Genomic DNA, 27959 nt, shown 5'->3' on the forward strand with positions numbered 1-27959 from the left:
CTCTGGAGCAAAGCCCGTCTTCGCTCCCAGTCGGAGGACACTGTTGGCCAAATTGTCAAGGGCCGCCCTGGCCCCAACGCAGGGGTGATTGCTTGTCACTGGGGCCCAGTGATCTCATTGGGTCACTAAACCTCTCTGTGCTTCATTAATATGTAAAATGGTGATACATTATAAAACCTGCCCTGGCTGACGTGGCTCAGTGGGTTGAGTGCTGGCCTGCAAATCGAAAGGTCGCCAGTTCGATTCTCAGTCAGGACACATACCTGGGTTGCGGGCCAGGTCCCTGGTTGGGGAGCCAATCAATGTATCCCTTGCACATTGATGTTTCCCTCCCTCTCTTTCTCTCTCCCTTCCCCTCTCTCGAGAAATAAATAATACCTTAAAAAGATTGTGAAACCCACTTCACAGATTTTCAGTGAAGATTAAAGAAAAATATGTACTCAGTTATATTTCTTTCCTCTTCCCTCTCCTGCTCCCACCTGGGAAGCTGTGTGGGTAAATTCGAATCGCTTCAAAGATGGCGACCAAGCGGGTGGAGCAGGTCACCGTCATCAGCCTCCGCAAGCTGAGCCTGGGAGCCCCAGAGTCACCGCCGAAAGGTAAGATGGTCTGCAAGTCACTGGCCCTCGAGGTGCTGCTTAATCCTACCCCCTTCCCCATATTTACTTGTTTTTACAACCATGGATTGGTTTTTTCCAACATCCTCTGGGGTGAGCCATAGTCCGCACACGTTTCCTACCCACAGAGGCTGTTCTTTTTGACAGGAGAGCTCAGGGGTTAAAGGTTGTAGCTTCAGTTATAGTTGATAGGCTTCAGTGACTAGTGCATGTGGAGAGCTGTTATTCCAGGGACTGGGATGCCTGACCCACTGGGCTCCAGGAGGTCAGACGAGCAATTCAGCCTTTGTGCCCCAGGGGTCTGCAAGCCACGGAGGTGGAATCTCAGCCACTGTGCCCCGGGGAGGGACTGTCCATGATGCCGACAAAGAACTGTTGATCAACAGATAAAGAAGTTCCAGGAAAATTGACTCCTGGCCACAGCTCTTACCCAATTAAACTTTTCCAGCCCCCTTACCTACCCTTTCCTTCTCCCTGTAATAAGGTCCACTTGAGAGGAGGCGTTAAGACAGTTTTTGAGGGTACCTAACCCATCATCTTCTCAGATCGCCAGCATCTGAATGAAGTCCCATAAAGATCGAGTCCTTGTCTCTTCTCACGGGTTCTGGTAGTGACAGGCAGCCCAAACGCTGACTCTTCCGGTTTCGTTTTCTCTCTGCCTTTCCTTTTCAGAGTCAAAGACGTTCACCGTGGAAGATGCCGTGGAGACCATCGGATTCGGACGTTTCCACATCGCCCTCTTCCTCATCATGGGAAGCACGGGGGTGAGTGCTGCATGGAGACCGTCTGGGCCTCCACAGCTGTTTTATTGTGGGACCCCGTGTTCCCCTGACCCCCAGCCCCGGGCTGGCCCTTCAGGGCAGGGTGTGAAAGAAGCAACCCCTCAATGGTGTGAGGTGAACAACCCGTAAATGATTTGTATCCATCTTTGGTAGTTGCTAGGTTGTGAGTGAACGAATATCTGTGTTCCGTGTTCCGGGAATTCAATACCCATGTTAAAAAAATGTTTGACTTGAGGCACTGGGAAGATAGGGGAAAGCTGTGGTATTATTCCAAGTTAAGTGAGAAACATGATTCTCAGTCATTTTGTGTCTAAGCATCGCTTGGGACACATGTTGTAATGACAGATTTTCAGATCCTTTAAGGGCACTGATGGAGGTGTGGAGGAGCGACAAAGCCTCTTCTGGCTGCTCTATTACAAAGACATGGAACAGGTTAACAAGAGAAAAATAACCATGTGTACCCATGGATGGGGACCTTGCATGCATGAGAGTCAGACACCCCACATGCAGAAGAGCATCCCAGATAAAGGGGGATTGTGGCTTCCTGAGCGAGGGTTGGGATAATGCACCTTGGGGGCCTCAGAGGGTCATGGCAGGGTGTTGGGAGCAGAAGTAGAAGTTTGCCCTGCCCGATAGATAAGTCAGAAGAAGTTATCTCTGATCATCTCATTATGGGCAAGGCCCCTGATTCAAATTCTTCTAGGCTGTTAAAGGGAAAGGCAGAGGTTTCTCCTGAGCCTGATGCTAAAATTGCCTTTAGTTCAAAGCAATCTGCATATCACGGAGGCCCACCCTGAGGTGGCTTGCTCAGAACCCCCCACGGGTTTGCTATTTTGAGGAAAGAAGAGTGACAGCCAGCCCAGCCACGGGGCTCTCACAAACAGTGGGGCATGCTCGCAAACCTCGGCTGCTTCCTCCTTTTGTAGGTGGAGTGAGAACGCTTTTACGTGCCCCACAGGGAGATGCACAGTGACAGGGTTAGTGAGACGGGATGGAAAATCTGAGACGAGCGGTCCGCGTAGCAATGGTTTCAGGTAGGAGAAAAGGTAGCTAAGAGGGAGACCATGGTAAACGCTCGAGAGCCCTCCCCTCCCGGTTCAGCTAAAGGGGATGAGAGGTGACGTGAGCTGGAGGGAGCCCAGGACACCTTCCGGTGCGTCTCTCAAAAGCACTCTCAGGGGGCAGGCAGGCTAACGGAGAAAGAGGAAAGGGCAAGGCCACGCCCCAGTCCTCCTTTCATGGTAACTAACAGTACAGTGTCCAACACTTCCCCATCTATAACGTAAGCTCTCACCTAGGCCCTGACTGTTTTTTAGTTTTGAGAATACAATCACTAAAGCTGGGACCAGTGAGACCAGGAAGGGCCTAGGATCGAAGAAGTGACAGGAGAGAGACCAGGTGGGGTTGCGCTGGCCTCTAGAAAGCTTGTCAGGAAGAAGTGAGCCACAGCGGGGGTGCTGTCAGCTCCCTGGAAAGTCGGAGAAGAGGGGGCTTTTGGACACAGGTTCAGGGGGTCAGCCTGGGACGAGCTGCTGCTGCGCATCGCTCCCCGGTTGCCAGTCTTGTGGGGATTCTTAGAGTTTGGGGGAAAGAAAATTCACTCAAAACAGAGATTCGAGTGGGTGTTCCCCAAGGAGGGGGCTCACTGGCCCTGATTTTTTTTAAGACTTTATTTTTAGAGAGAGGGGAAGGAGGGAGAAAGAGAGGGAGAAAAAACATCAGTGTGTGAGAGAATCATCAATTGGTTGCCTCTTGCACACCTCCAGCTGGGGACCCGGCCCTCAGCGCAGGCATGTGCCCTGATTGGGAATCAGACTGGTGACCTTTCAGTTTGCAGGCCGGAGCTCAGTCCATGGAGACACACCAGCCAGGGCTGGCTCTGAATTTTTAAGATCCTGTGTTTTGAGGGACAAGTAGGTGTGGATGAGTAGGGTCTTCTGATCACCTCACCTCCACATCCAACCAGGGTATCTCTCCATCTTTTTGCATATTTGCTTTTCTAGTATGCTTATTTCTTGGTCGCCTTGATTAAAGAGTGTGAGATACTCTCTGCATCTTTTACCTTCCAATATGCTGGGAAACTGTCTTTTCTTCCATGACAACCCTCTAGCAAGTGAAAAGAAAATGCAAATGGTTTTTACCTCCCCATATCAACCAAACCACCCATCCAAAGGAAGTGCATCTCTGTTAGTGGTTGTCTACCCTGGAAAGGCATTGCCATGGGCTTCCTTTCCCCTGTATCACCTCTCTGTAGGCAACCCATCTCCAGTCCGTATCCATGGCAACCATACGTCTAGTGCACCTTTACACTTGATGTTGCTGTGAAATGATTTCGGGTCGTCTTCAGTTTTTAGTGTTTCTGGGCTGCTTCGGTGCTTCCCAACCCATCAGCTAGGAAGAACTGTCTACCAGGACCCCCACTTCCCATCCCCCCGCCCCCACAGAAGCAAAGAGCAGCGCTTGTTTGGATGTGGCAGCCATACTCCTTGCCTGGGTTTTGGATGGTCTGCTTTGTGGACCAGGATCTTTTCATCGGCACAGACGCGTGGACAGTGGTGGGCGGGCCCCATCCTGGCCACGGCCTGGACAGGCTCTTGTTCATGGGCATTTGGGGCAGGGTTCCAGGGCCTCCTGGGACTGGGGTGTGGTAAGACTGTCACGGCAGCAGAGGACCCTCAGCCCGTGACCAGGGGTCCTGGTCTTCTCTGAGGTCTTCCGAGAGGTCTTTGAAGATCTTCTTGCACGGTGCTGCTCCTCCAGGCCCCTCCCTACCTCCTGGCTGGTCCTTCTGTCTGCAGGCTATTATGCAAAGAAAGGCAAAAGTAGGACAGAGTTTATTCTTGTATTGTTACTTATTAATCATTGTGGCATTTTCCATACAAACAACTGCAAACCCACTTTTGCCCCGCCCTGTGATAGAGTAGGACTGAGCCCTACCCCTTGTTGCCTTATCGCCCCCTAAGACCTCACTCCCAAGCAAGAGTGGGGTCCTAGTTACTATTGGCCCAGCTGCTCTCTGTTACTGAGTGAGATAAGCTTAATCAAATCTCTCCTGAGAATCAAACATGCTCTCTCTTATTCATACACTTTGTGGGTTAAGGCATACCAGCTGTCTAAACACCGAACACAATGGTGATACTCTCCAAGGGCAGACAAGCTATCATGATATACTTCGAATTCCCATACATTAGCTTGTATCACTAACCCTTTTCATCTCGGACCTTTAAGTGACACAAATACTAATAATACTGTAATAAAAACCCCACACAAATATGCTATTGTTACCAACAGAACATGTCCCAAGCAAATTAATTTCCCCCTTTACTTCCCCTTTATCCCTACCGGATACCCTTTTCCCTTTAAATTTTTTTTTAAAGGGAAAAAAAAATTTTAAATCACTTTTTAAAAATTGATTTTAAAGAGAAAGGAAGGAGGGGAGAGAGGGAAAGAAACATCAATTTGCTGTTTCATCTACGTATGCATCATTGGTTGATTCTTGTAAGGGCCCTGACTGGGGATCGAACCCATAGCCTTGCTGTATCGGGACGATGCTCTAACCAACTGTGCTACTCGACCAAGGCCCTTTTCCCCTTTCAGTGATGTCATGTTCATCCCTTCCTCCAGGCACAAAACCTCAGAATTATCTTTGACTTCCTCCTCCATTATTCTGAGCTGAATTTCAATGATCTGTTTCTACGTATTCTGTCAATTCTTTTCTAGCACCTACTTCCTCTCCCTGGGAGATGAGCTCACCCTGTTGTGGATAGCAAGCTGTGGACAGGGGATGATAATTAAACTTTGTATTGAAAGAAATATTTAGTGGCACATCTTATACTACATTTGCTAAGTTGACATTCTTACCTGATGATGAACCCATATTGTTTGTACTTGTTGCTTTATTGTTTTCTTTCTTTATTTGGGAGGGAGGGCAGGGTGTGGACAGGCTCTGCTCCTCTCCCCTCGGCCGCGTCTCCGGCCTCCACTCCCGCCTTTCACTTTCTTGTTTTCTGGCTTTCGTGATTCATCGCTCCCCATCCCAACTTCTTGAGAAAGGGACTATTTCAAAAATCCATGTGCAAGAGGCATGTCCCGAGAGCTTCATGGTGATGAGTGTTGTTTTACAGGGCGTAGGTGGACGTGGGTGGTGGTAGAGGGCCACGAACTGACCGGCCTCGTAGTGTTGCAATGCAAGTGCAGGAACCCCCAACGTCTCAACTGAATACGTGTCATCAACCTGGGGACCGCTTCAAAATGTTCGAGTCATAAATGTTATGTCAATGAGAGCCACGGTTTTACTCTGCTTCTTTACTCCAAATGCCAGTGCCGGGTGGGTAGGCAACAACAGGGGGTCCCTAAATGGGGGAGGGAAGGACGAGGTTCACACTGGGAAGACAGTGGACAGGCAGGCGGGGGAAGCAGTGAAGACAAACTAGCTCTTAGATGTGGTGTTTTCCCTCCTTCTTCTTCAGATTGTCGAGGCCATGGAGATCATGTTAATAGCGATCGTGTCTCCTGTCATCCGCTGCGAATGGCATCTGGAGAACTGGCAGGTGGCATTAGTGACCACGGTGAGTCCCTGCTTCCTGCGCTGCACATGAGCCAGCTGAGGACCGGGGCCTCCACTCCTCTCCCCGATCCCACCTGGCCGAGAGCCGGATGCCCCCCACCCCCAACTTGGTCTGTTGGCTCTCACGGCTCATGAGTTTGCAGGCCCCAACTAGCATTTGAAGCCTTTCTCCCCTTTTCCTTTACCCCTAGAGAGCATAACTTTGACTTGCTTATTTTCCAGCTCCTAGCAAAGGCCCCAAAGAAATAAATGCAAATCAGAGAGAAGAACTCTTAAGTCCACGGGTTAGTTATGCTTTAACTATTACCTGTTAGTTCAGATCACTAAGAGGCTACTTGGTGTGATAAAAGGGACTTAACCAATCACCAGATCACCCTCACTGGATTACTTGTGTTACACCTTTGACTTTTCTCAACGACCACATGAATAGCTTTATGAATTGCACACCAAACTTTGCAGCAAGGTGGAGTCGAGGATATTACCTATCCTCCTTTGACAAGGCATTTAGTAAGTACTAATTAATTCCCAGCAGACTCTGCATGTGTGTGTGCATGTGTTTGTACGTGCGTTGGAGGGAAAACAAGCAGTTCCATGTAAAAACAAATTTAATTTTGTACGTATGGGAACTCCCCAGAATTTCGGACCCACCAACAAGTTGGACATTTGAGGCTTGCACACATACCACACACTCAGCTAAGGAGTGGGGTGGGGGCCTGGGGCTTCAGGGGGGAGGAGGGGAGGAGGGGCAGGTGTTTGCCTAGCCTTACAGATAGGATGTTCAGATAAAAGTTATCTCTGATAAAAGCTATCTTTCGGGCCAGGCCCCTTATCTAAAGGAGAGATAAAAGTTTTTTGTTTTTTGCTTTGTCTGCCTGGTCTTGATTGCCTTCAGCTCAAAATCATCCCGCAGGCCAAAGTGGTGCATTTGGGATCACAGGATCTCCCCTTCACTGTCCTCGTTCTTTTAGCTCCGTTTCCCTCTTCAGAATTTCTCTATTATTCATTGTTGCCCATACTCCTTTAGTGTTTTTTTTTTAAAGCTGCCTTTAATACTTTTAGGAAAGAGATAGGGTATAAAAGAAAATAACCACAGATCTTACCTGGGCTTGTAATTGCTTGGTTGTTTTTTTTGTTTTGTTTTCTTCTACCTACAGAGTGCAGTCACCATTTAGAAAGCATTCCTTGTCAGTTCTTGTACCGTTAGGGCAATAGCTGTGATGCGGGGTCTGACTGTAAACACTCCACACCTTGTGGGTTGGTAGGTGTGCATTTCTTCATTCCTGAGAGTATTGGCGAAGGTCGTATCTGTCACTCCCAGGGAATGCTATGACATGGTGCCATTTCTGTATTTACAGCTGATATTTCCCTGGTTGCGATTCTGTTGTTCCTAAGCGTTCCCTAAGGGCCGCAGTGATGGGGATAGGGCACTGAAGAGTTAACAAGTTTTAATTTCAGTAATAGCTAATAAACTTGGTAATCAATGCCTGTAAAAGCTTTTGTTCTAGGAACTGAAGTTGTGACCCACCCTGACTCCGGGAGACCCTAAGCAGTTCCTCAGGAGGACTGCAAGCCATTCAAGTTGATATCTGAGCCTTTGTGCTCCGGGGGGAGATGACCTCCGCCCAGGACACAGCTAAAGACCACCACCTGGGGCACAGCTTAAGACCACCGCCCAGGGCGAGAATGCTGATGTTGTTGTTTTTTTTTAATCCAATTAACTTTTCCCTGAATTCCAAACCCCTGACCTACACTTTGTTCTCCTTATAAAAAGGGCCATTTAAAAATGGAATTTAAGATGGTCTGTTAGGGTATGAACCCACTATCTTCTCAGATCCCCAGCCATCTGAATAAAGCGCCCATAAAGATTCAATCACTGTCATTGCTTATTGGGTCTGGTAGTGACAGGCAGTGCCAACTCCGGTGTCTTTTCTAGTTTCAACACGGCTCCCTCGTTAGGTGGGCCGCGGCTCCCAAGACGGTCCTCCAGGCACCTTACCTCCCCCAGAAGGGACTGCTTCCTGCTGCGAGTTCCTCGCCTCCTCCTGTCCTTGGGTCTCTGTCGTTTTCGTTTTGGTTGTGAGTCCCATTAACTGTGGCAACCAGCGCCTGGGCTCACCGACCACAGCCTCGCTATGGGAACTGGGAAACTGGCAGAGTGGCGTTTGGGCTGCCCATCACTGCCAGGACAGATGAGCGGAGACAGAGACCGCATCTTACGGCACTTTATGCAGATGGCCGGGGGTCTGAGAAGAGGGTGTGTCCTGTACCCTCACAGACCCTCCTACACTTCCTGTCAATGCACCTTTTTTTTATAAGGACGAAAAAGTGTAGAGAAGGGATTTGGAATTCAGGGAAGAGGCTAATCAGATAAAAGATGCTGTCATCAATTTCCCTAACAGCCCTTCACGCAATGAGGTGGGCGGGTGCTTCTCTTTATCTGTGTCCTGGGTAGAGGGAGTCTCTCCCCGGAGCACAGTGGCTCCGATACTGTCGTGATTGCTTCCGGTCCCTTCTGCAGCACAGGCTGACTTGCTGGTGGTCTCTCCTGGAGTCAGGGTGGGCCGTACCTTCAGTTCTGGAACAATAGCTTTTTATAGGCATTACCTACTAAGCTCATTCACTGTCACCTAAAACTAAAATTTCCCAACTCTTGAGTTTCTCCATCACCACCAACAGGTGCCCAGTCTGATTACCAAGGAGGCCACATCTTGCCCATTGCTCAGCCTTTTCACCCTCCGACTCCACCTCCACCTCTGCCTCCTGGGCAGCCCGGCCTGACGCTTGTTAATCGGGCAACCAGCGTTAAGGACTGGGGTGGATTGTGTCCCACATATTCTGTGGCTACGAGAGTTCGTGCTGACGAAACAAAACTTCCTATGTGCATAAATCAGAAACAGAACGGTCATTTTTATTCTAGAAAACGAGCTCCCCTGTCCCTGCAGCAAAGAGCAGACCCTGCAAAGGGAGGGGGGAGAGAAAGAGTTAGTAATTTTGTGTCTCTGTTTGAGCTCCCAAATGGGATTACAGTTCACAAGCTTTAGGGTTCCCACAGGCTTTAAGTCAAGGTTAATGATCCAGACAAGCTTAACAGTAACCCTGGAAAGTCATTTCTTTACATTGGATGAAAAGAAAACAAGAGAGGAAAAAAAAAAACACATCTGCCAGCAATGGGAGAGCACAGAGTAAAATTTAAATTTAATCCTGTTCAACCGAATTCTTCACCTTTGTTCATCAGCTGATTTCGTTTAATCCAGCTGTAATGTAGTCTATTGACACACCACGGCATCTCCATAAACAAAAACATTTTGTCCTGGGAAGTTTGCCTATTGTTTCTATTATTCAAGCAGGTTAAGAGGAAAAATATTAATTCACCTTTCCCTTCTTGGAGGAAGTTTGATAATTTTTGGTTCCACAGTAGACTCATGTGTATATAATGATGTTTCAGACCACTGACGGTAGCCTCAGATGATTATAACAGAGCTCAAAGTTTCCATCACCTCGTGACGTAACGTCATAATGCATCACATTATTCACATGCAAACAAACCCACTGCACCGCCAGTGATATATGAGCACAGCACGTACAGTTAGGTACAGTACCTAATACTTCACAATGGTAATAAATAACTATGTTACTAGTTTATGGACTTACTAGACTTTGCTTTTTATTGTTATTTTAGAGCGTATTCCTTCTAAATATATTTTTAAAAGTTTGCTGTAAAACAGTACGCATGCCACACTGGCAGCAGCCCCCTCCATCTTGCATCTACTACCTGTCTCCATGGCATCGTTTTCCCTGGGACTTGATTTAATCTTGTGCTGTTTGGTGCAGTAGCAGCGTGGGGCCTGGGAGCACTGGCGCGCACCACGGAGCCTGGATGTGCAGTAGGCCGTACCATCCAGGGCCACGTACGTGCGTTCTGTGATGTGGCGTGGTGCCGAAATCACCTAAGAACGCATTTTTTTTTTTCACAGTATGTCCTCGTCGCTAAGGGGTGCATGACTATAGAAACTTAAATTTCAGGGGAATCTAAACTTCAGGATTCACCAAATGATGCAATTTTTTTTTTACACTTGATCTTAGCCACAAGGCTGAGAACTGGTTTTTGATACAACTTAAAAAAAAAAAATGGAGTAGCTGCCCTGGCCAGGTACCTCACTTGGTTAGAGTGTCATCTGGATGCCAGGGCTGCAGGTTCAATCCCCAGTCAGGGTGCATGCAGGGAGAAACCAATGAATGCGTAAATAAGTGCAACAACAAACTAAGGTTTTGTGCTCTTTCTCTCTCAAAAAATCAATTAAAAGTGAGTGGCTGATCTTAAAAACCATAAATGGCAACTAAGGTCATTAGAAGAAGAAAAGGAGGCAAAAGGTGTGCCATCAACAACCAACATCTTTCTTTCTTTTAAAATTGTATTTAATTGATTATGCTGTTACAGTTGTCCTGATTTCCCCCTTTATTCCCCTCTGCCCAGCATCCCCTGCTCCCTCTGGCACTCCCCGCACCTTTGTTTGTGTCCATGGGTCACGCATATAGGATCTTTGGCTGCTCCATTTCCTATGCTGTGCTTTACATCCCCACGGCTATTCTGTAACTACCTATTTGTACTTCTTAATCCCCTCACCTCTGCACCCCTCCCCAGCCCTCTCCCATCAGGCAACCATCACAGTGCTCTCTCTATCCATGATCCCATCTCTGTTCTCCGTGTTTGCTTAGTTTGTTTTTTAGATTCAATTGTTGATAGATATGTATTATTGACACTTTATTGTTCATAGTTTTGATCTTCATCTTTTTCTTAAATAAGTCCCTTTAATGTTTCATTTAATAATGGTTTGGTGATGACGAACTCTTAGTTTTTTCTTGCCTGGGAAGCTCTTTACCCTCCCTTCGATTCTAAATGTTATCTTTGCTGCGTAGAACAATCTCGGCTGTAGGTCCCTGCTTTTCATGACTTTGAGTATTTCTTCAGAATCCCTTCTAGACTACAAAGTTTATTTTGAGAAATTGGCTGACAGTCTTATGGGAACTCTCTTGTAAGTAACTGATGGCTTTTCTCTTGCTGCTTTTAAGAGTCTGTCTTTATCTTTAACCTTTGGCATTTTAATTATGATGTGTCTTGGTGTGGGCCTCTTTGCATCCATCCTGTTTGGGACTCTCTCTATATCCCAGACTCTTATGTCTGTTTTCTATGCCAAATTAGGGACATTTTCTTTCATTATTTTTTCAAGTAGATTTTCAATTTCTTGCTTCTGGCACCCCTGTGAAATGAATGTCGGAATGCTTGAAGTTGTCTCAGAGGCTGTTTATACCATCCTTATTTTTTAAAATATATAATGTTTTTTATTCTTGTTCTGGTTGGTTGCTTTTTGCTTCTTTATGTTCCAAATCATTGATTTGATTCTCAGCTTCATCCACTCTACCGTTGTTTCCCTGAAAATTGTTCTTTATTTCAGTTAGTGTATCCCTCATTTCTGATTGGATCTTCTTTATGCTGCTGAGGTCCTCACTAAGTTCCCTGAGCATCCGTATAGTGTTTTGAACTCTGCATCTGATAGATGCTTTTCTCCGTTTTGTTTAGCTCTTTTTCTGGAGTTTTGATCTGTTCTTTCATTTGGGCCATGTTTCTTTGTCTCCTCATTTTGGCAGCCTCCCTGTGTTTGTTTCTATGTATTAGGTAGAGCTGCTATGAGTCCCCATCTTGGTGGTGTGGCCTAATGTAGTAGGTGTCCTGTAGGGTCCAGTGGCACAGCCTACCCTATCACCCAAGTTGGATACTTGAGGTGTGCCCTTTGTGGGCTGGTACACACACCCTCCTCTTGTAGCTGAGAATTGGTTGCTATTGGTAGGTCAATGGGAGGGATTTACCTAGGCCAGTCAGTTGCAAGGATTGGCTGTGACCACTGACCACCAAGGTCCACCCTCTGTGGAGGATCAGCTGTGCAGGGCTTGGGTGGTGGTGTTTCCGTGTGGTCTGTAGTTGTCCACTGAGTGGGCAGGCTCTCAGATTTCCCCAGTGGTACAAGCCAAGGTCAGCCCCCACCTGTGTTTTGTCTGGGGCCACCCTGCCTAAGCTATAGAGCAATCTGAGAAGATTGCTACTTGTGCTGGGCTCAGAGATTCCCAGGCAAAGCCAAACTGTGAATCTAGGCTGGCTGCTGCCAGTGCCAGGCCTGGGGCCACTTAGCAAGAGGTACAGAGGCTGCAGACTCACTGCAGCTGGCTATTGCTTGTTTGGAAGGATATAGAAAGTTGTGAAGTATGAGCCAGGACCAGCCATTCATACAGAAAAGCCACTGTTAAGTTGGGTAAGTTGGGTGGGATGGAGTTTCAGGGGGTCTCCAGGGCGGGGCAAATAATATTAGCCAGGTTGATGGAGTTTCAAGTATGGCACCTGCCTGCTGGCTCTCTGACATGTGAGGGGAGGGTTCAGAAAAGGGACAATGGCCTCTGCCTGACTTTCTGTCTGGGAGAAAGCTGTCCCCCAGCTCTTGCCTTGATGCCAGACCCTTCAGTTCCTCCCTCTGTGCCCCTGGTGCCTTTCAAGCTGCTGCTCTGGTCGGGGAGCTCCGAGGGAGTGAGTCTGAGTAGGTGAGTCCATGTGTGGGTTCTTTAAGAGGCACTGCTTGGGGGTCTAGAAGTTTCTTCCACCGATTCAATCCCCACTGTTTTTTACAGCCAGAAATTGTGGGGTCTTATCTTCCTGGCACTGGAACCCCGGGCTGGAGGCCCTGGTGTGGAGCTGGGATCCTCGCTGCTGAGACATCCCTCCCAAACTTTTGTCCACCAGGCCTGGATGTGGGACCAGCTGTTCCATGGGACCTAACAGTCTGGACGAATGTTATTTTTTTAATTCCATGTTGGCAGACTTGCATTCCACTCGATCTCTGATGGTTCTGAGTGATGGTTGTCCTACAATTCAGTTGTAGTTTTGATGTGGTTGTGTGAGGAGGCGAGCCATGTGTACCCAACATTTTTCAAAAACAGAAGGGCATGCCATCAGAGATAAAATTATCCCAGAATAAAAAAAAAGCCCTTCCTATGTAATAAGTTTAGATTTATGCAAAATGCATCCCATTTTCCTTGTTCTTAGTATTTTGCAGGGGACTGACTGGTTTGAGTTCGTTACGGTGCAGTATGTGTCCCGGGACTGGCCTTGAGAAAACGCTGCCTTTCCCTCTTCGTTCCTACCCTAGAAAGGATAGTGCACGGGGGAAACACGAGGCTTTTGTCATTCAAGAATAGATACGATGTTTTAAATAGTTCCCTGTAGAAGAAGTGTGTCTGTGTATCTTCCTTATGAAGAGTAAGGAAGAGAGATAAGGAGAAAGCAAAGGAGGCAGTGGAGAGAAACAGACCTTGTTCATTGAAAAAGTGTTAGAAATGCCAGCTACCACCTTCCCTTCCATGAACCTGGAAGCAATCAGTCAGGGGTGTTATCAGAAGGCAAAGCAAGTCAAGTTCGGAGCTGCTCCAGGCAGAAAAATCAGTCACCTAAAGGCATAGACATGAGATTACAACTCAGGCTGAGTTCAAATGCTGGCATCACATCCAGGGCCCTGAGTTTTCTCAGGGTAGAGTGCATCACTGTGAGGCCAAGTAAGGAAAACGGGTTTTTATCTGAGATTTAAAGAGCGTTCCTAAATGAATGAGTGGTTTTGGTATTTGTTTAAAGTTCATGTTTATCCGTGATAACATAAAGGAGACTGCTCCTAGCAGTCTCACCTTGTGTGCAGAATTGGAGCATGAGTGAATCGAGTTTTTTGAGTGATTAAAATGGAAATTCACAATTATGCACCTGAGCTGAGCAGGGCCAATCCATCGTCTTGGATGGCAGGGAAAGCCGCTACCTGTTCTTTCCGCCTGTGTCCACCTGGTGGCAGTGTTTCCAGGTGGGAGCTCAGCCTCCGAGGCCCTGAACACCTTAAACAGGAGTCAGGGCAGGTCTGTGTGGAACCAGCTCTTTGCTTCCAGCCCATGCCCAGTTCTCATCCACCTGCAATGGAGGCGGATGGATGCTTAATGCAGTAAACTGGCAGGCTATCACAATTCTGCTCAGAGGATGATTTTCTCTCATCCCTGCTTCCAGATGGTGTTTTTCGGCTACATGGTCGCCAGCATCCTCTTTGGCCTCCTGGCTGACAGATATGGCCGCTGGAAGGTAGGTTGGCCCTGAAGGATGATTTGCAGTTGTCTTGAGCGGAAATTTCTCTACCGATGCCCAAGATCGAAAGGGTAGACGTGTCCTGTTCTGACATCAGATGCCTGAATTCCAGGCCCGTCTTCTTGCTTTCTCCTCTTTCCTGAGGCACCTGTCCCCGTACTTGGTCCCCGTGGTCCAGGTACGGAGCTGATGGAGGTGCACAGTTAGAACATACTAGAATGTGGGAACTTGCACCTAGAAACATAGCAGCTTCCCATTAGTTAACTGAAACGGTCACTTGCTCACAGTCACGCGCCTACTGAGATGAAATGTCAAACCAAATCGATGTCTTCTGATCACAAACCCAGGTCTTGTCTGTTTTCTCTCTTGGGGAAGGCCTCACTAAGCATACACGCACAGGGAGAAACCCCAAAGGAAAACATTCGTGGAATTGGCTGGATGTTTCGAAGTACACAAAATAAATATCGTAGACTCACAAATGACACGAAAACACAAGTATCTCAAAAAAGAAAACATAAAGAGCACAAAAAGGCATTTGCAAAGGATGCACAAACAATTAAGAAACCTGAGATGGCTTTTAACCACAGGAGTTATCAAAAGCAAAATTACAGTGTCAACGAAAAGAAAAGTGACTCTCTTCACATTTAAGAGGAAAGATGGTTTGGGTCTTACTGAGGGCCATAGCGCAAGAGCAAGGCTTCCAGAGGCCTGACATGGCGCTCCAACTCTGGAGAAATGAGTGGCGCCCATACAGGCGGAAAAAGCAGAAGTACACTGGGCACATAGAAGCTCGGATGAGGGTACGCACATCTCAGCCACCGACAGCTTCGCCGCAAGTGGAAGGAGTACATGAGAAAGACAAGGTGGGAGCACCGTGGCATCCGTCCCGGAGAGGATGTACAGGAAAGATCAGGCCGGGTCTGGAAGCAATGGAATTGCGTTGGAACCGCTGGAGATGCGCTTTTAGGTGGACATTGACCCAACAGACACTGTTTTAGGTCATTGTTGGTTTGGTGGATGACAAGGGGCCTCGCACTAAGCCCTACAAGCCCAGGGGAAGCTGTTGTGGCGGCCGGACAGTCTCGGAGACCTAAAGTCACCGCAGAGGGTGGTCCAAAGTTAAAACTTTCTCACTAATCGCAGGTCATGGCGGGCTAGAATCTTCCCGGACAAAAATCAATCTCCACCTTAACGCAGCCCGTCTGCTGCCCTTTTGCTTCTGCGGTAACATTCCTTTGGAATGCCGACTTTCCTTCTTCCAGACCCCCCAGAGCACAGGCACTGCCCCTCAGGAAGACCACAAATCCGCTCCTCGTCACTGTTACCCTGTTCATTGTCGACAGCTAGCTGTCCTGGAGCCGCTTGTTAAAAGAAGTATGTGTCTATCAGTTTACTTTTCATCCAATCCCACCACTGTGCTTTCTCCCGCCTCCCTAAGCTACCACCGACAGATTCCATGTAACCCACCTCCGTCTTCCCTTCTGATGGGCATGTCCAAGGTAAGGTGCAAACCTGCCATTTCCTGGAGCTTTTCCTCAACTCGTTGAGGTTTTGCTTCCTGGCAGTTGTCATCGGCTTGGCTCAAATAAACTCATAAACATTCTTAACGGGCTTGGGCATTTCTTACACTGACCACGCTTAGCCGTGAGATTCTGTAGGAGGGGGGAGGCTAGGCTCCGTGGCGTGCACCCCGGCAAGAAGCTGACGGAGGCTTGCGGCTCCCTCTAGGTTACGCTGTCAGCCAGACTGGCTTAAGCCCCCGCTTATTTCCTCAAAGGCCAGGTATCGCTTTGTTCTTATCAGATCCATTTCAAGCATCAAAGTCATCTGGAATTTTTCGTGAAGAGACCTGCAGATATGTAGGTGGCCTCACACATGATTGGCATCGTTTTTCTGACCATGAGAATATCCACCCTCCTCATCTGATGGTTTCGTTCCAGAATTCTAGACCCTCAGAGAACCACAGAGATTTATGTGCATTCATCACTGCAGCTCATTTTAATAGAAATGTGAAGTCACCTCAGCGTCCAATAGTGGGGGAAAGGCTTATGCATTATATCATGTGTCACAGTACATCTTTCCCATGGAATACTGTACAGCCATGGAAAACAGGCTCTCCCTTACAACAGGGGAAACAGGGTAAAATCATGTTGACAGTATTCTCTCTGGGTTGGAGGGCAAGAGTGATTTAAGTAGGTTGGGTCTTTTTGGTTTTTTCTTCTTTCATATTTTCTACTATACACTTGCGTTCTTACAATTAGAGGAAAAGCAAACACCTCAATTTCCCTCCTCTCACCCACTCCAACACAGGGCCTCCCGCGTCCCAACACCCTTGTGCGCAGCGGGGCGAGGCTCCGCACTCTCAGCGCAGCTGGGGAGTTTCAAGAAACGGTCTACACTCAGAATTGTGAATGAAACATCTGACGAATCTGACAAATCCAGTGAGCGAAAGTGACCTCACGGGGAGGGGCCATCTGGTCACAAATTCCTGATAGGGCAGTCCTGCCAGCAGACCTAGAACTTCCTCAGTGAGAGGTTGATCTTTGCCTTGTTCTTGTGCCTCTGGGTTAACGCAGCTGTGAAAGACCAGAGTGAGCCTCTTTTCTAGATCCCTTGGAGGCAGAGGGGCAGGCAGAGCCCTTCTCAGGGAGGGCAGACCTCACCTGGAATCCAGCCACCGAGATTTCCCCGCCTTGCTTTCTCTGAACCCCATGTAATCTTCCTTCTGGCCCTGCCTTCACTCCGAGGGTGTAGCAGGAACCACAAAGCTGTGTTTCTCCAGAGCATCCACGACCGTGCTCCACAGCGCCTGTAGTCAGTTTGCCTCGAATAAACTCACAAAAATTCTCTGCCGGCGTGGAGGTTCTCCCGTCCACCGGATGCGGGGCTTTCAGACAGCAGCATGTCATGGACGGCGTTGTGTGATGGTTGTGAGAGATCAGCGAGCGCCCAGGGAAGCAAACAGCTGGGCGGAAACGAAAAATCACCTTCAGAAGTGAGGTTTTCTCCCCTGTCCGCTATGGAGGCAGGTCCCATTAATACGTTTCTTTTTGTTGCTTCAGATTTTGCTCATCTCATTCCTGTGGGGAGCCTACTTCTCCTTGCTGACCTCCTTCTCTCCCTCGTACGCCTGGTTTGTCTTCCTGCGGATGATGGTGGGCTGTGGCGTGTCCGGCCACGCACAAGGGTAAGGGATTTACCTAGAGGGCCCCCAGGGAAGACACACATACAGCCACTCGCACTTACTCAGACACTGTGGTTACTACATTAACAGCATCAGTAAGTTGCAAATATATGGACTTTACCTGTACTAATGATTTTTTAGCTTTTTTTTTTTTTAAGTGATGGCCGCTTATTCCTCTACCTGCTACTGGCCCATCCACACGATGTTTGATGAGCAGGCTAGCAGACTGCTGGGCTGAGCCGGCGGCAACTTGTTTGTTCCAAAGGCTGCTCAGTTTTTTTTAGAAAAATACAATTTTGTTAGATTAAACACTAAACCAAAAATGTCAACCCCAACCCAGCCCATTCATTTCTTGAGAATTTGTTGGAAGAGTATAGTTTGACCCTAAGCACCTGTAACATTTAGGAGTAACCATTTACAAGGGCCATTGCCCTATGGTTTAAAACTGTGTCACATGAATTTGCAAAGCAGGGTACAACGTACTGAAAGATGGCCTTGGATGAGTGTGCTGTATCTTGTGCGTGGGTGTGGAAGGGGTGATGCTAACTTTTCAGCAGTTTGGGAGCTTCCCTTAAATTAACAGGGACCCTCGGGCTCTTCTCTCCTGGGCACCTGGGAGCAAGGTCCCTTAGGACCTACTGGGAGACGTCAAAACACCTGTGCGTTACTTTCGTGTGTTAGGGAAAGAATTGATCTTCCCCGGGGCGTAAGTTAAGCATCAGTCTGCGCTTTGCAGCCCTGGAAGAGTAGGTCGGCAGAATGTTAGGGCATCCCTCAGAGGGAAGCCCAGGAAATACACATGTTTAAAACCCCAAGCCCTTGCTTACGACTGCAGCAGAGAAGAACAGTGGCAACACTGACGGGACGTGTGTTCGTTCACTCCTCTGTCCACAGAATTAGCGCGGACGCGATCAGAAACCTGAGCTCTGGCTGCCGTCATTAGTTGAGGAAACTCCCTGCTGTTGGTTGTGTGTTGATTTCCCAAGAACGTTGTAGAAAGGAGAACCAGACCTGGGAAAGCATTGCCAACATTTCTCTTGGCAAAAGAGATAGGCTGACATCCCTTAAATAGTAAGAGATAACTGGGAATAAATAACTTGGACTTCTTCTAATTTGGGGAGTTAGAGTGTTCATGTGACCCTGGGAATCGAAATGTAAACAGGAGAGCAGTTTTAAGTTGGCTTCTCATTTTCTCCTGTGGGTATTAGCTGTGTTAGCCTAAAAGTAAAAAGCCACAGTGAGAGGCAACAAACGTTTATTTGATCCAAGAGAATGGGGATTCGGGAGGCACTGATTTGGGCAAAAACCCAGCCTTCCAGTTAGGAGGTAAAAGCAAGAGGCATTGATGAGAAAGGGAAGGGAAATAATTACGTGACTAGGAGGAGGAATTTCTATGGCTGCAGATAAGCTAAGCAAGGAATGTCTATAGGCACAGATAAGCGAACACAGGGACCAGTTCTAAAGAATGACTTCAATTTTCTCCTCTCCTGTTATGTCTGCGAATAGTTGTTTGGAAGACAGAGCTGCTTCAGGCACAGTCCGAAGGTCATTTTGCCCAGCTGTAACCTCCCAGGGGTTTGAGGATGGGACATGCAAGGTGGTTCTTCCAGGAAGGAGCTCTGACTCCATTGTGAAGTTGTCTCATTTATCTTATTTTTTACAGCTGTAACAATTACATTTTGATGCGTGGTTGTCTAGGAAGAACTCTCTTCTGTGTTCCTTGAACACTTGCACCACTTCTGAAAATACTTTACTTCTGACACCAACTGTGTGGACTTTTTCACACACCAACCAAGTCTCTGGCCCCAGCTGGATGCCCCACAATTCAGTTCCGACCCGGACCGGAGTGAGGGCAGGTCCCACAGGTTCAAGGTCCCGTCCCACAAGGCTGCCCCCACCCCGGCCTGCTTCGCACACCACTTGCAAGTCGTAGGTCTTCCGCTTACCCACAACTTCCGTCTGAGTTGGCTCCAAATTGGAAGTTCCCACAAACACCTCCTCAGGTTTGAGAATTTGCTTGAGTGGCTGGCAGAACCCAGGCAAGGAGCTTACTTACTATTGCAAAAGGGTTATTTATTATAAAGGATACGAGTGAGCAGCCAGATGAAGATATATGAATATATAGGGAATGGTCCATAAGGGGCCTGAGCCTCAGAGCTCCTGGCCCAGTGGAGTTGGGGCCGCCCTCCCCGCACGTGGATGGACATGCTCCCCAACCTGATGCTCTCTGGACACCACCTCTTAGGGATTTTCATGGAGGCTCCACCGTGGAGGCCTGATGGGTCATTAACTCATTTTCCAGTCCCTCCTCTCTCTCTGGACAGTGGGGGTAGGACTGAACGTTCCAAGTTTCTGATCACGGCTTAGTCTTCCCAGGGACCAGCGCCCATCGGGGCGCCTGCCGAGAGCGCCTCTTGGGAACAAAAATGGTCCTCTGGAGGCAGGAAAGTTAGACTAGGGAACAAAGGCCTGAGGCCCTGCCCCTTCCTTCCTCCATCTCGGCTGGAGCACCACAGACCACCTGTTCCTGCTCCCCCACCCCCAATTCCTAGGCTGGGGAAAACCAAAAAGAAATCGCTCCCTGGAGCGGAGAGACAAGGACGAGCCATGGAGGCAGCCCCCCCCCCACCAGCATCGGAAGCAGAGGACCCCCCCCCCCACCAGCATCGGAAGCAGAGGACCACCCTACCTCCCCCTTCGCCCATGTTTAGTAAGGACCTTCCCCCCAGACACCACCGGCGCATCCAGGTCTCCAAGTGGCCTGCTCTCATTGTTTGAGCGTGTACTATCGCTTTAGTAAACTTACTGCGCTTTGCTGAATCTTTCTGTCCTGCTCTGGAATTCCTTCTTGTTCAGTGACAGGGACCTGGGTCGAGTGGAGGTCTACCTTCGGCCCCCGCAGGCGCCTCCCAGCACCACTGTGATGCAGGGAATTCAGGGGCTTCAGGGGCTGGGTGTCAGGAGGCCAGAGTCAGGGAGCCAGTGTCAGCGGGAACCAGGGCGGAGACCTAGGCGCGTCCCTCTCACCGGTTCACAGTGCCGCATGCCCGTGTTTTCTAGTTCTTTCTCCGTGCCAAGAAAAATCGCGACTGTTAAAATGAGTTCTTTGGTTTTATAACCACAAAATTATGTGTTCTCCCCTTCCCGTTTCAGGATAGTCATAAAGACGGAATTTTTGCCTACGAAATACCGAGGCTACATGCTCCCCTTGTCGCAGGTAAGGTGACACAGGAATTCCGCCCAGCCTCCTGGCCCCAGAGAGCGGGAGGCACTGATCCGCACGCCGCCTGTTGGCGGGTGCCGGCCGGAGGGCACTGGCAATGCCTGACACCGAAGTCCAGCTGCAGGGGTTCCCGAGGCAGGTCTTCTCTCACCCACTGCAGCATTTGGAACACAGCGCCCCCTTCCGCAACAGCCAGGAAACGTTGGACTGGCTGACTTCGCTGGGGTGACCGAAGCCCCAGAATGCATCTGGGTTGAACTTTCTCTGTGGAGAGACACAGCTACCCCCGCCCTGGCCCCCGCACCCCCCCCCCCCCATCTCACTTCCCTGCCGAGGGTACTGGTGTCTGCCAGTCCGTAATTCACCCACGCCTGTGGGAACATGCCATATCGCCACCTCCCTGATGAGCCACCTGTCCAGGTGAGAAACCTGGGGCGCTCGCAGGCCCTCTGCAGACCCTGCTGGCCAGTAAAGAGAGGTTTTGCATCCAGAGGCTATGTCCATCTAGGTGTCCTTGTCGCATTTTTGAGGCCATCATTATCCCCAGGCGCCAACCTTTCCGAGGTCCCAAGAAAAAGACCACCCTTCCCACTGAGCATTATATATTTGGCAATAAATAGAGTAGCAGGGTATTGCTTTTAAATTTATTTTGAATTTTTCTGATACCAAATTTAGGCAATGAAAAAAAACAACGACAGAATATTAGAACCTAACCAACACTGAGTGACTCTTTCCGTTCCTCCCAGAGTCTCCCTCTGATGCTTTGTTGCCATGGACGCACACACCTTCAACAGTCCTTAGGGGCCGGACTTTCCATTTAACATGATTTCATTGGTGCGGTCCTGCTCAAGGTCACCTGCGGGCGTTTTCTCTCACGCCCGCCACGCATTCCTTAGCATGCTTCCCGGTTATGCATAGCCCTGGCTTATCTTATTTTTCAGGTCTTTTTGGGTCATTTGATTTACTCCAATGTGTTTAGCCAGCTACGGGTATATTACCTCCCCCGCAAAATCTTTATCCGCCACCGAGAGTACCCCCTTGACCTTCAGACCCGGGTGGCCAGGCACTTGATAGCGACCTGAATACCCTACGGGTCCCTTAAACACAACGTCCAGAGACCTGACCTTTTTATCTTCCTCTGAGGACTCTCGTTTACTGTCAGGTAACAGTAAACGCTGCCCCTCAGTCACCTCGGCCACAAACGCAGGAGCCCTCCCGGACCCCTCCCTGCCCCTCGCACCCATTCCGGGAATCACCAAGCCCTACTGAGTCATCCCCCGCCCCCTCATCAGCCCGGCCATCTCCTCAGTCCTGCCCCCTTTACCTCCAAAAGGTGTGCCATGTCCACAAGTTAAAAAAACAATTTTTGGGCTCATTTCATTACTACGATCCTTTTCAATGCCACATCACCTGATATCTGGTGGCCGGCAGTGGTTTGTCACTGACCTTCAGGAAGGTTGTCCCTGGCCACTCAAGTCAGTCTCCTCCGTCACGTTACTCTGTTTCTGTGGCTCTTATCACTACCTGAAATAATCATGTTTGGTGTTTTCTGGAGTAGAATTCCTTGATGATGAAATAGTCACCCCTAAGTAGTCCCCCAAAGGATCTTTTATAATATTAATTTTCTCTGTGGAACGATGTTATTTATTCTCTGTCTTGTGAGAGGAAATAACGCTCACTCAAAACTGTCCTCATTTCCAGCCAGTAGGGCCTGGATTGGCTGCCATGCTATTTATTGATATCAAATGATCGCCAAGTTATATTTTTTTAGTGGGAAAAGCTAAGTGTACATCCTTATTTTTACTATGTTACCATTTGTGAAAAAAGAGAACAGAATACCATAGTCTTGTCAGCTTAGGACAGCTTTAGAAAGATGTAAGAAAAACCGAATGCTTGTTCCTTCTGCGAAGAAAAACTGGACAGCAGGGAACTAGAACATCTTTTTACAGCTTCTCTGTACCTTGAGTTTCGAACCAATGAGTTATTTGTCCAGGAAAACAAAAGTCAATGCCTGGGGCCCCAGATTTCTAAACCTTTGGTGACATCATTGGCCCCTGGTCTGGCTGAGTGTCCCACTCACAGACAAGCGGACAAAGCCACGGGGAAATGAAGGGACCTTCCTGGTTTACCAAGGTCCTGGGTGGGACCGGAGCCCGGCTCCTCAGCCAGACCCTCTTCCAGCGGTGACACACTGGACTGGATGGGGCAGCCCCAAGGGAGGAGGGAGGACGGCGGTGTGGAGCACGTTGGAGAGGGGTGATTTCACCCCCCATTCTCGCCCCAGGTTTTCTGGCTCATGGGCTCCCTGCTCATCATCGGCCTGGGCTCCGTGGTCATCCCCACCATCGGGTGGCGCTGGCTCATCCGCATCGCCTCCATTCCTGGCATCATCCTCATCCTGGCCTTCAAGGTGAGGAAGCTTGTGGGGCTCTCCCCCCACCCCCTGTCCTCCCCCCGCCCCCCCCAGCTGGCCCAGCGCCCTTTTGGCCCCACGCCCACCTCTTTGTTCAAGTCTCCATCTCTGTCAGCGATGCCACGCCGGAAGGGGCATTTTGGCAGGGCTAACGTGTGTGAAGGGCCAGCCTGTGTGAAGGTGTGAACGTGCAGAATTTGGGGCAGAGTAGGAAGGCTGGATGGCTGGGGTGAGGGGTGCTGGTGGGGGCTGGCAAGACAAGCCTGCGTCCAGATTAAGAAAGACCTCGCAGGCCGCAGGCTGGGGGCACTTGGAGGTGTGAGAGGGGTGAGGTGGTGGGACGCTGGCCCTGGCTGCGTGGAGCCTGGGCAGGAGAGGGCGGAAGAGCAGGTAGCCAGCGTCAGGGCAATTCCGGTGGAGACGAGGAGGACCTCAGCTGCCCACTGGCTGTGGGGACGGGGGAGCGGGGTGCGGCGGGGGGGAGAACCAGCCGGCCCGGACTGGGTGTGAGGCAGGCGCGGCAGGAGCAGGCGGAGGGATACCCTGGTCCCGGCCTTGGCGTTGTTGCCGTGCTCAGCAGTCAGTGGGGCCAGGCGCTCGGCCCTCGGGACCGGGTCCTCCACTTTGTGGGCACTGGAGGCGCCTGCCTCGGTCACGCTTCAGGTTGTTGCATTGTGGGGAGCTCCTGGGGCCCCTGCAAAGGGCTGGGGCGACGGAGCAGTGGAGGGGCCCTGGGGGCTTTGGGGCAGCGGACATTTTACTAATTGGATGTGAGAGTTTTATTGTATTAACAAGCAATTGGGCCAAATGGGTATGAAGGTCAGTCAGTTTCAGCCTGATGTCACCCGAGATGAGACCGATAAGGATTATGTGACCGTTTCGCTCCAAACCGACCCGGAATGCAAGAGCACATGCCTCTTACACCGTGAGCCTGCGTGCCCGCTACACCCTGGTCCGTCGCCGGCCGCCGGGACGCTGTAGTTAGCGTGTGGAGCCGTGCGAGCCGCACCCCTGGGGTCCGCAGCTCTGGTGTCCTTTGTCATCCGTGCCCAGTTCATTCCCGAATCTGCTCGGTTCAACGTGTCCACCGGGAACACCCAGGCCGCCCTGGCCACGCTGCAACACATCGCCAAGGTGAACCGCTCGGTCATGCCGGAGGGGAGGCTGGTGGAGCCCATCCTGGTGAGTGCCCGGAAGGGAGGTCTTCTCCCCCCCGACACCCCAGTCTCTCTGTGGGGGCCACCCGGAAATCCCATAGTCGCGGAAGGCGAGAGGGCAGGCGGCCGTGGCTCTCTCATCCCGCCCCTGGGGGGACGGGAGACAAGAGCAGGGCAGATGGGACTAGATCCAGCCCCGCCGCGGAGCCCTGGTCAGTTACCCGCCCTCACTTTCCTCGTCAGTAAAACGGGCATAACAACACCTACCCTGCAGAGCTGGTCACAGGAGCAGCATCACTGTTGGCAGATGAGAGATGGTTTTACAATATAATTTCCTTGTACTGGCCTTGTCTTACCTTGTTATCAAAGTTGTAAACCTCTTAAATGACTTTTTAAAAGATTTTATTTATTTATTTTCAGAGAGAGGGGAAGGAAAGGAGAGAGGGAGAGAAATATCAATGCATGGTTGCCTCTTGTGCACCCTCTACTGGGGATGTGACCCACAACCCAGGCATGTGCCCTGACTGGGAATCGAACTGGCGACCCGTTGGTTTGCAGGCCGGTGCTCAACCCACTGAGCCCCACCAGCCAGGGCTCAAACGTTTTTATTGAATAAACCATCCTTTATATATTTGAATCTATTTTTGAATTGTTTATCCTGTTCTAATGATACATTTGTGGGTTCACATATACATGGAGACTTACATAACAAAGAAGGCATTCCCTGTCACTGGGGAAAGGACACAGATCCGCGCTGTATGGCGCGGTTTCATTACAGCGTTTTGTGACACATTCTTCCTGTGTCAGAGGGCAGGTGCCCCCGTCAGAGTGCTTTCTCAGAACTTCCCAAGCACTGATTTTCTCAGTCCTCTGTTCCTAGAAGCCCTTTGAATTCACTTTACCAAGATCTTGTCCCAACCCCCCGCCTTCCCCCACCAATTAAAGAGGGGGGAAAAAAAACCCCACAGGAGAGTTTAATTGGGACTGTGTTGAACTTACAGGTTAATATAGAAAGAATAGTGAATATTGTAATGAGTGTTCCTGTTCAGATACAAGTATATTTCCCCATTTGTTCAAGCCTTTTTATACTCCTCAGCAGGATTTTATAGCTATTTATATAAATCTTGCACATCTCTTCTAAAATTCATTCCTATCTATTTTATGTTTTATAAAATTCTTTTACAAATGGAATTTTAAAAAATATTATTTTTCTACTGATTCATCTCTTAAGTTTCTGTGCTGTGTGGCTCATTTATTTTTGTAATTGTCTTCTGAAATATTTTTCATATCTTCATAGCCCTCTTATCAATCGTACATGCCAATTGTTTGGTTGTTAAGTGGTAGCTCTGTTAATAGAATTCCGTGGGAACCTGTTGAAGAAAACATCTCTGTGGGGGGTAGCAAGAATCATCTTTAACCTGAGAACTGGGCACACCTGGGAGGGTGTGAGATCCGAACTAGCTGCTGGACTTGAACTCTGCCAAAGGGTTCTCCCCCGTCTCCGCCCACACTCCAGCTTTATCTCTCCGCAGGATGTCGATACTTAGAATGGACAAGAATGTAAACCTCAAATTTACCACGTTTAAAACTCCAGCCCTGGCCAGGTAGCTCAGCTGGTTAGAGCGCCGTCCCCATATGCCGAGGTTGCGAGTTCAGTCCAGGTCAGGGCACCTACAAGAATCAACCGATGAGAGCATGCGAGGGTAGAACAGCAAATCTCTCCATCTCTCTCTCTCCTTCTTCCTCCTCTTCTCTCTCTCAAATCCATAATAGTAAAAACTCTGAAAGTCCTCTTCCAGTCTGCTCTTTTCCCTTCTTTTCTGTCTTTCCTTCCATTTTTATGATTGTGATAAAACACACATAACATAACATTTACCATTGTAAGCATTTTTGAGTGTCCAATTCAGTGGCATTAAACACATTCAGAGCCTCTTCGTCATCTTGAACAGACACTCTAAGCCAATAGGGCAGTAAGTCCTCGCTGCCACCCACCCCCAGGCCCTGGTCACTTCTACTTCCTGTCTATGAATTTGACTCTTCTCCATATTTCATATGAGGGGAACCATATGATATTGTGTCTGGTATACTTCCCATCACATCCCCAACCAGGTCGTTGTTACCACTTTTCTCCCCCCATGGGGTCCCTTGGAGTCACTCCAGCCCCTCCCTGCCGCCACGCCCACCCAGCTGCCCAGTCCCCCCATGCATTCACGACAGCGTCTTTTGTTATGTCCAGTCTCTCTCTCATACAGCCACCCCATCGCTGCATGCCTCGTGGTTTTACCCAGCGCAACACTGTCAGATGAATGTTCTTTTTTTTGTTAATAACACAAGTTTCGAGCATACAGTTATGTAACACATCATCAGTACATTGCATGGTGTGCTCACTACCCCGAATCTACTCTCCTTCCATCACCATATATTGACCTCTTTGCCCTCTTTTTCCGCCCCCATTCCCTTCCCCTCTGGTCACAACCGTACCCTTATCTGTGCCTATGAGTTTGTTTTTGTTTAGTTGTTGCTTCCTGTTTTCCATCCCATGTATGAGTGAAATACTATGGTTCTTGTTATTTTATTTTTTTAAATGTTATTTATTTTTAGACAGAGGGGAAGGGAAGAAGAAAGGGAGGGGAAAAAACATCAATGCGTGGCTGCCTCTTGCACGCCCCCTACTGGGGACCTGGCCTGCAACCCTGTGCCGTGACTGGGAATCGAACTGGTGACCCTTTGATTTGCAGGCTGGTGCTTAGTCCACTGAGCCACATCAGCCAGGGGAAGTTCTTGTTCTTTTTTGTCTGAGCTGTTTAGCGTGATATTCTCAAGATCCATCCATCACAAATGGCACTGGTTCCTCCCTTTTTACGGCCAAGTAGTGTTCCAGCGTGTGCGTGTGCGTGTGCCGCATCTTCTTCATCCAAGCGGCTGAGTATTCTGCAGACACCACACACACCACCTTTTCTGCTCAGGGCCCTTCAGCGGCTCCTCAGACTCCTGGGTGAAGCCCAGGATCCCCCTCCTGGCATTCAGGTCTCCTGTAATCTTCATCAGTCAGCCATCTGACCCTCGGGTCCATGGCTAGGTGCAGGTGTTGGTGCCCTACAGACCTCATCTTAACTTAGTTATCTCTTTTAAGGCATTATCTCCAAATACAGTTACACTCTAGGGGTTAGAGCTTCAACATGTAAATTCGGGGGGGGGGCACAATTCCCATAAAACCACCCTCCCCCTCCACTCCCTCTATATTCTCCATACTATCCATCCTCCACCCCCTCCTAATCCTCCTCCTCTGTCCACTGCCCACCCACCCTTCCCTCTGCGTTCCTTCTCTTGCCTCCAGCTCGTAGCCCACCCTTCATGCCCATTAAATGACCTTGCCCTCCTCGGGCTGCTGTGCAAGTCCCTGAGGCTGCAGAGATCCAAGCAGCAGGCGCTGCCTTTCAGTCTTTTTCAGTCTGATTAGAGAGACGAGACTCACGTGGGAAAGAATCAGCAACAACAGAGCCCAGGTGCTTAGAGCCCGGAGAGCCGTGCAGGTGGTGGGTGGGTGCAGGATCAGGGCAGAGAGGAGAAGGTGAGGCAGGACAAGACACCTTCAGGCACACACAGGTGGGACATTCGCTGAGCAACAGGAGGAGAGGAGCGAGGCCACCACAGGCAGAGGACGGGTGGGAGCCAGACCACGGCAGGGATGTGCCGTGGTTCGGTCCCATTGGCTGTGGTCAGAAGCTGCGCGGAGGAGGTGGGGCAAGACGCTGCGGGCAGTGGGGCCTCCGAAACTTCATGCCAAAGACGCCCAAAGGGACTGTGGGAGGAAGGGCCTCGCCGTGGGTGACTGTAGCCAAAGGTTCCGCACTA

At 49.4% G+C, this 27959-nt stretch overlaps 1 protein-coding gene across 3 annotated transcripts in view; it reads left to right on the top strand.

Annotated features, from left to right (window-relative positions):
- Positions 1–502: 502 nt before the first annotated feature.
- Positions 503–27959, top strand: part of SVOPL (SVOP like) — a 59660-nt gene continuing 32203 nt past the window's right edge. For 2 of the 3 annotated variants that reach the window (XM_045855504.1, XM_045855503.1), the window contains exons 1-8: positions 503–599; positions 1290–1381; positions 5869–5967; positions 14053–14124; positions 17190–17314; positions 20465–20528; positions 22819–22944; positions 24001–24129. In XM_045855504.1, coding sequence (XP_045711460.1) covers positions 518–599; positions 1290–1381; positions 5869–5967; positions 14053–14124; positions 17190–17314; positions 20465–20528; positions 22819–22944; positions 24001–24129 — 789 coding nt within the window. In that variant the 5' untranslated portion in view covers positions 503–517. Of the gene's footprint in view, positions 600–1289; positions 1382–5868; positions 5968–14052; positions 14125–17189; positions 17315–20464; positions 20529–22818; positions 22945–24000; positions 24130–27959 lie in introns of those variants that run through there. The other variant, XM_045855505.1, reaches the window with a different exon arrangement.

The sequence above is a fragment of the Phyllostomus hastatus genome, unplaced genomic scaffold (assembly GCF_019186645.2).
Source record: "Phyllostomus hastatus isolate PE091 unplaced genomic scaffold, TTU_PhHast_1.1 phas_scaffold_114, whole genome shotgun sequence".
NCBI classification, from domain to species: domain Eukaryota; kingdom Metazoa; phylum Chordata; class Mammalia; order Chiroptera; family Phyllostomidae; genus Phyllostomus; species Phyllostomus hastatus.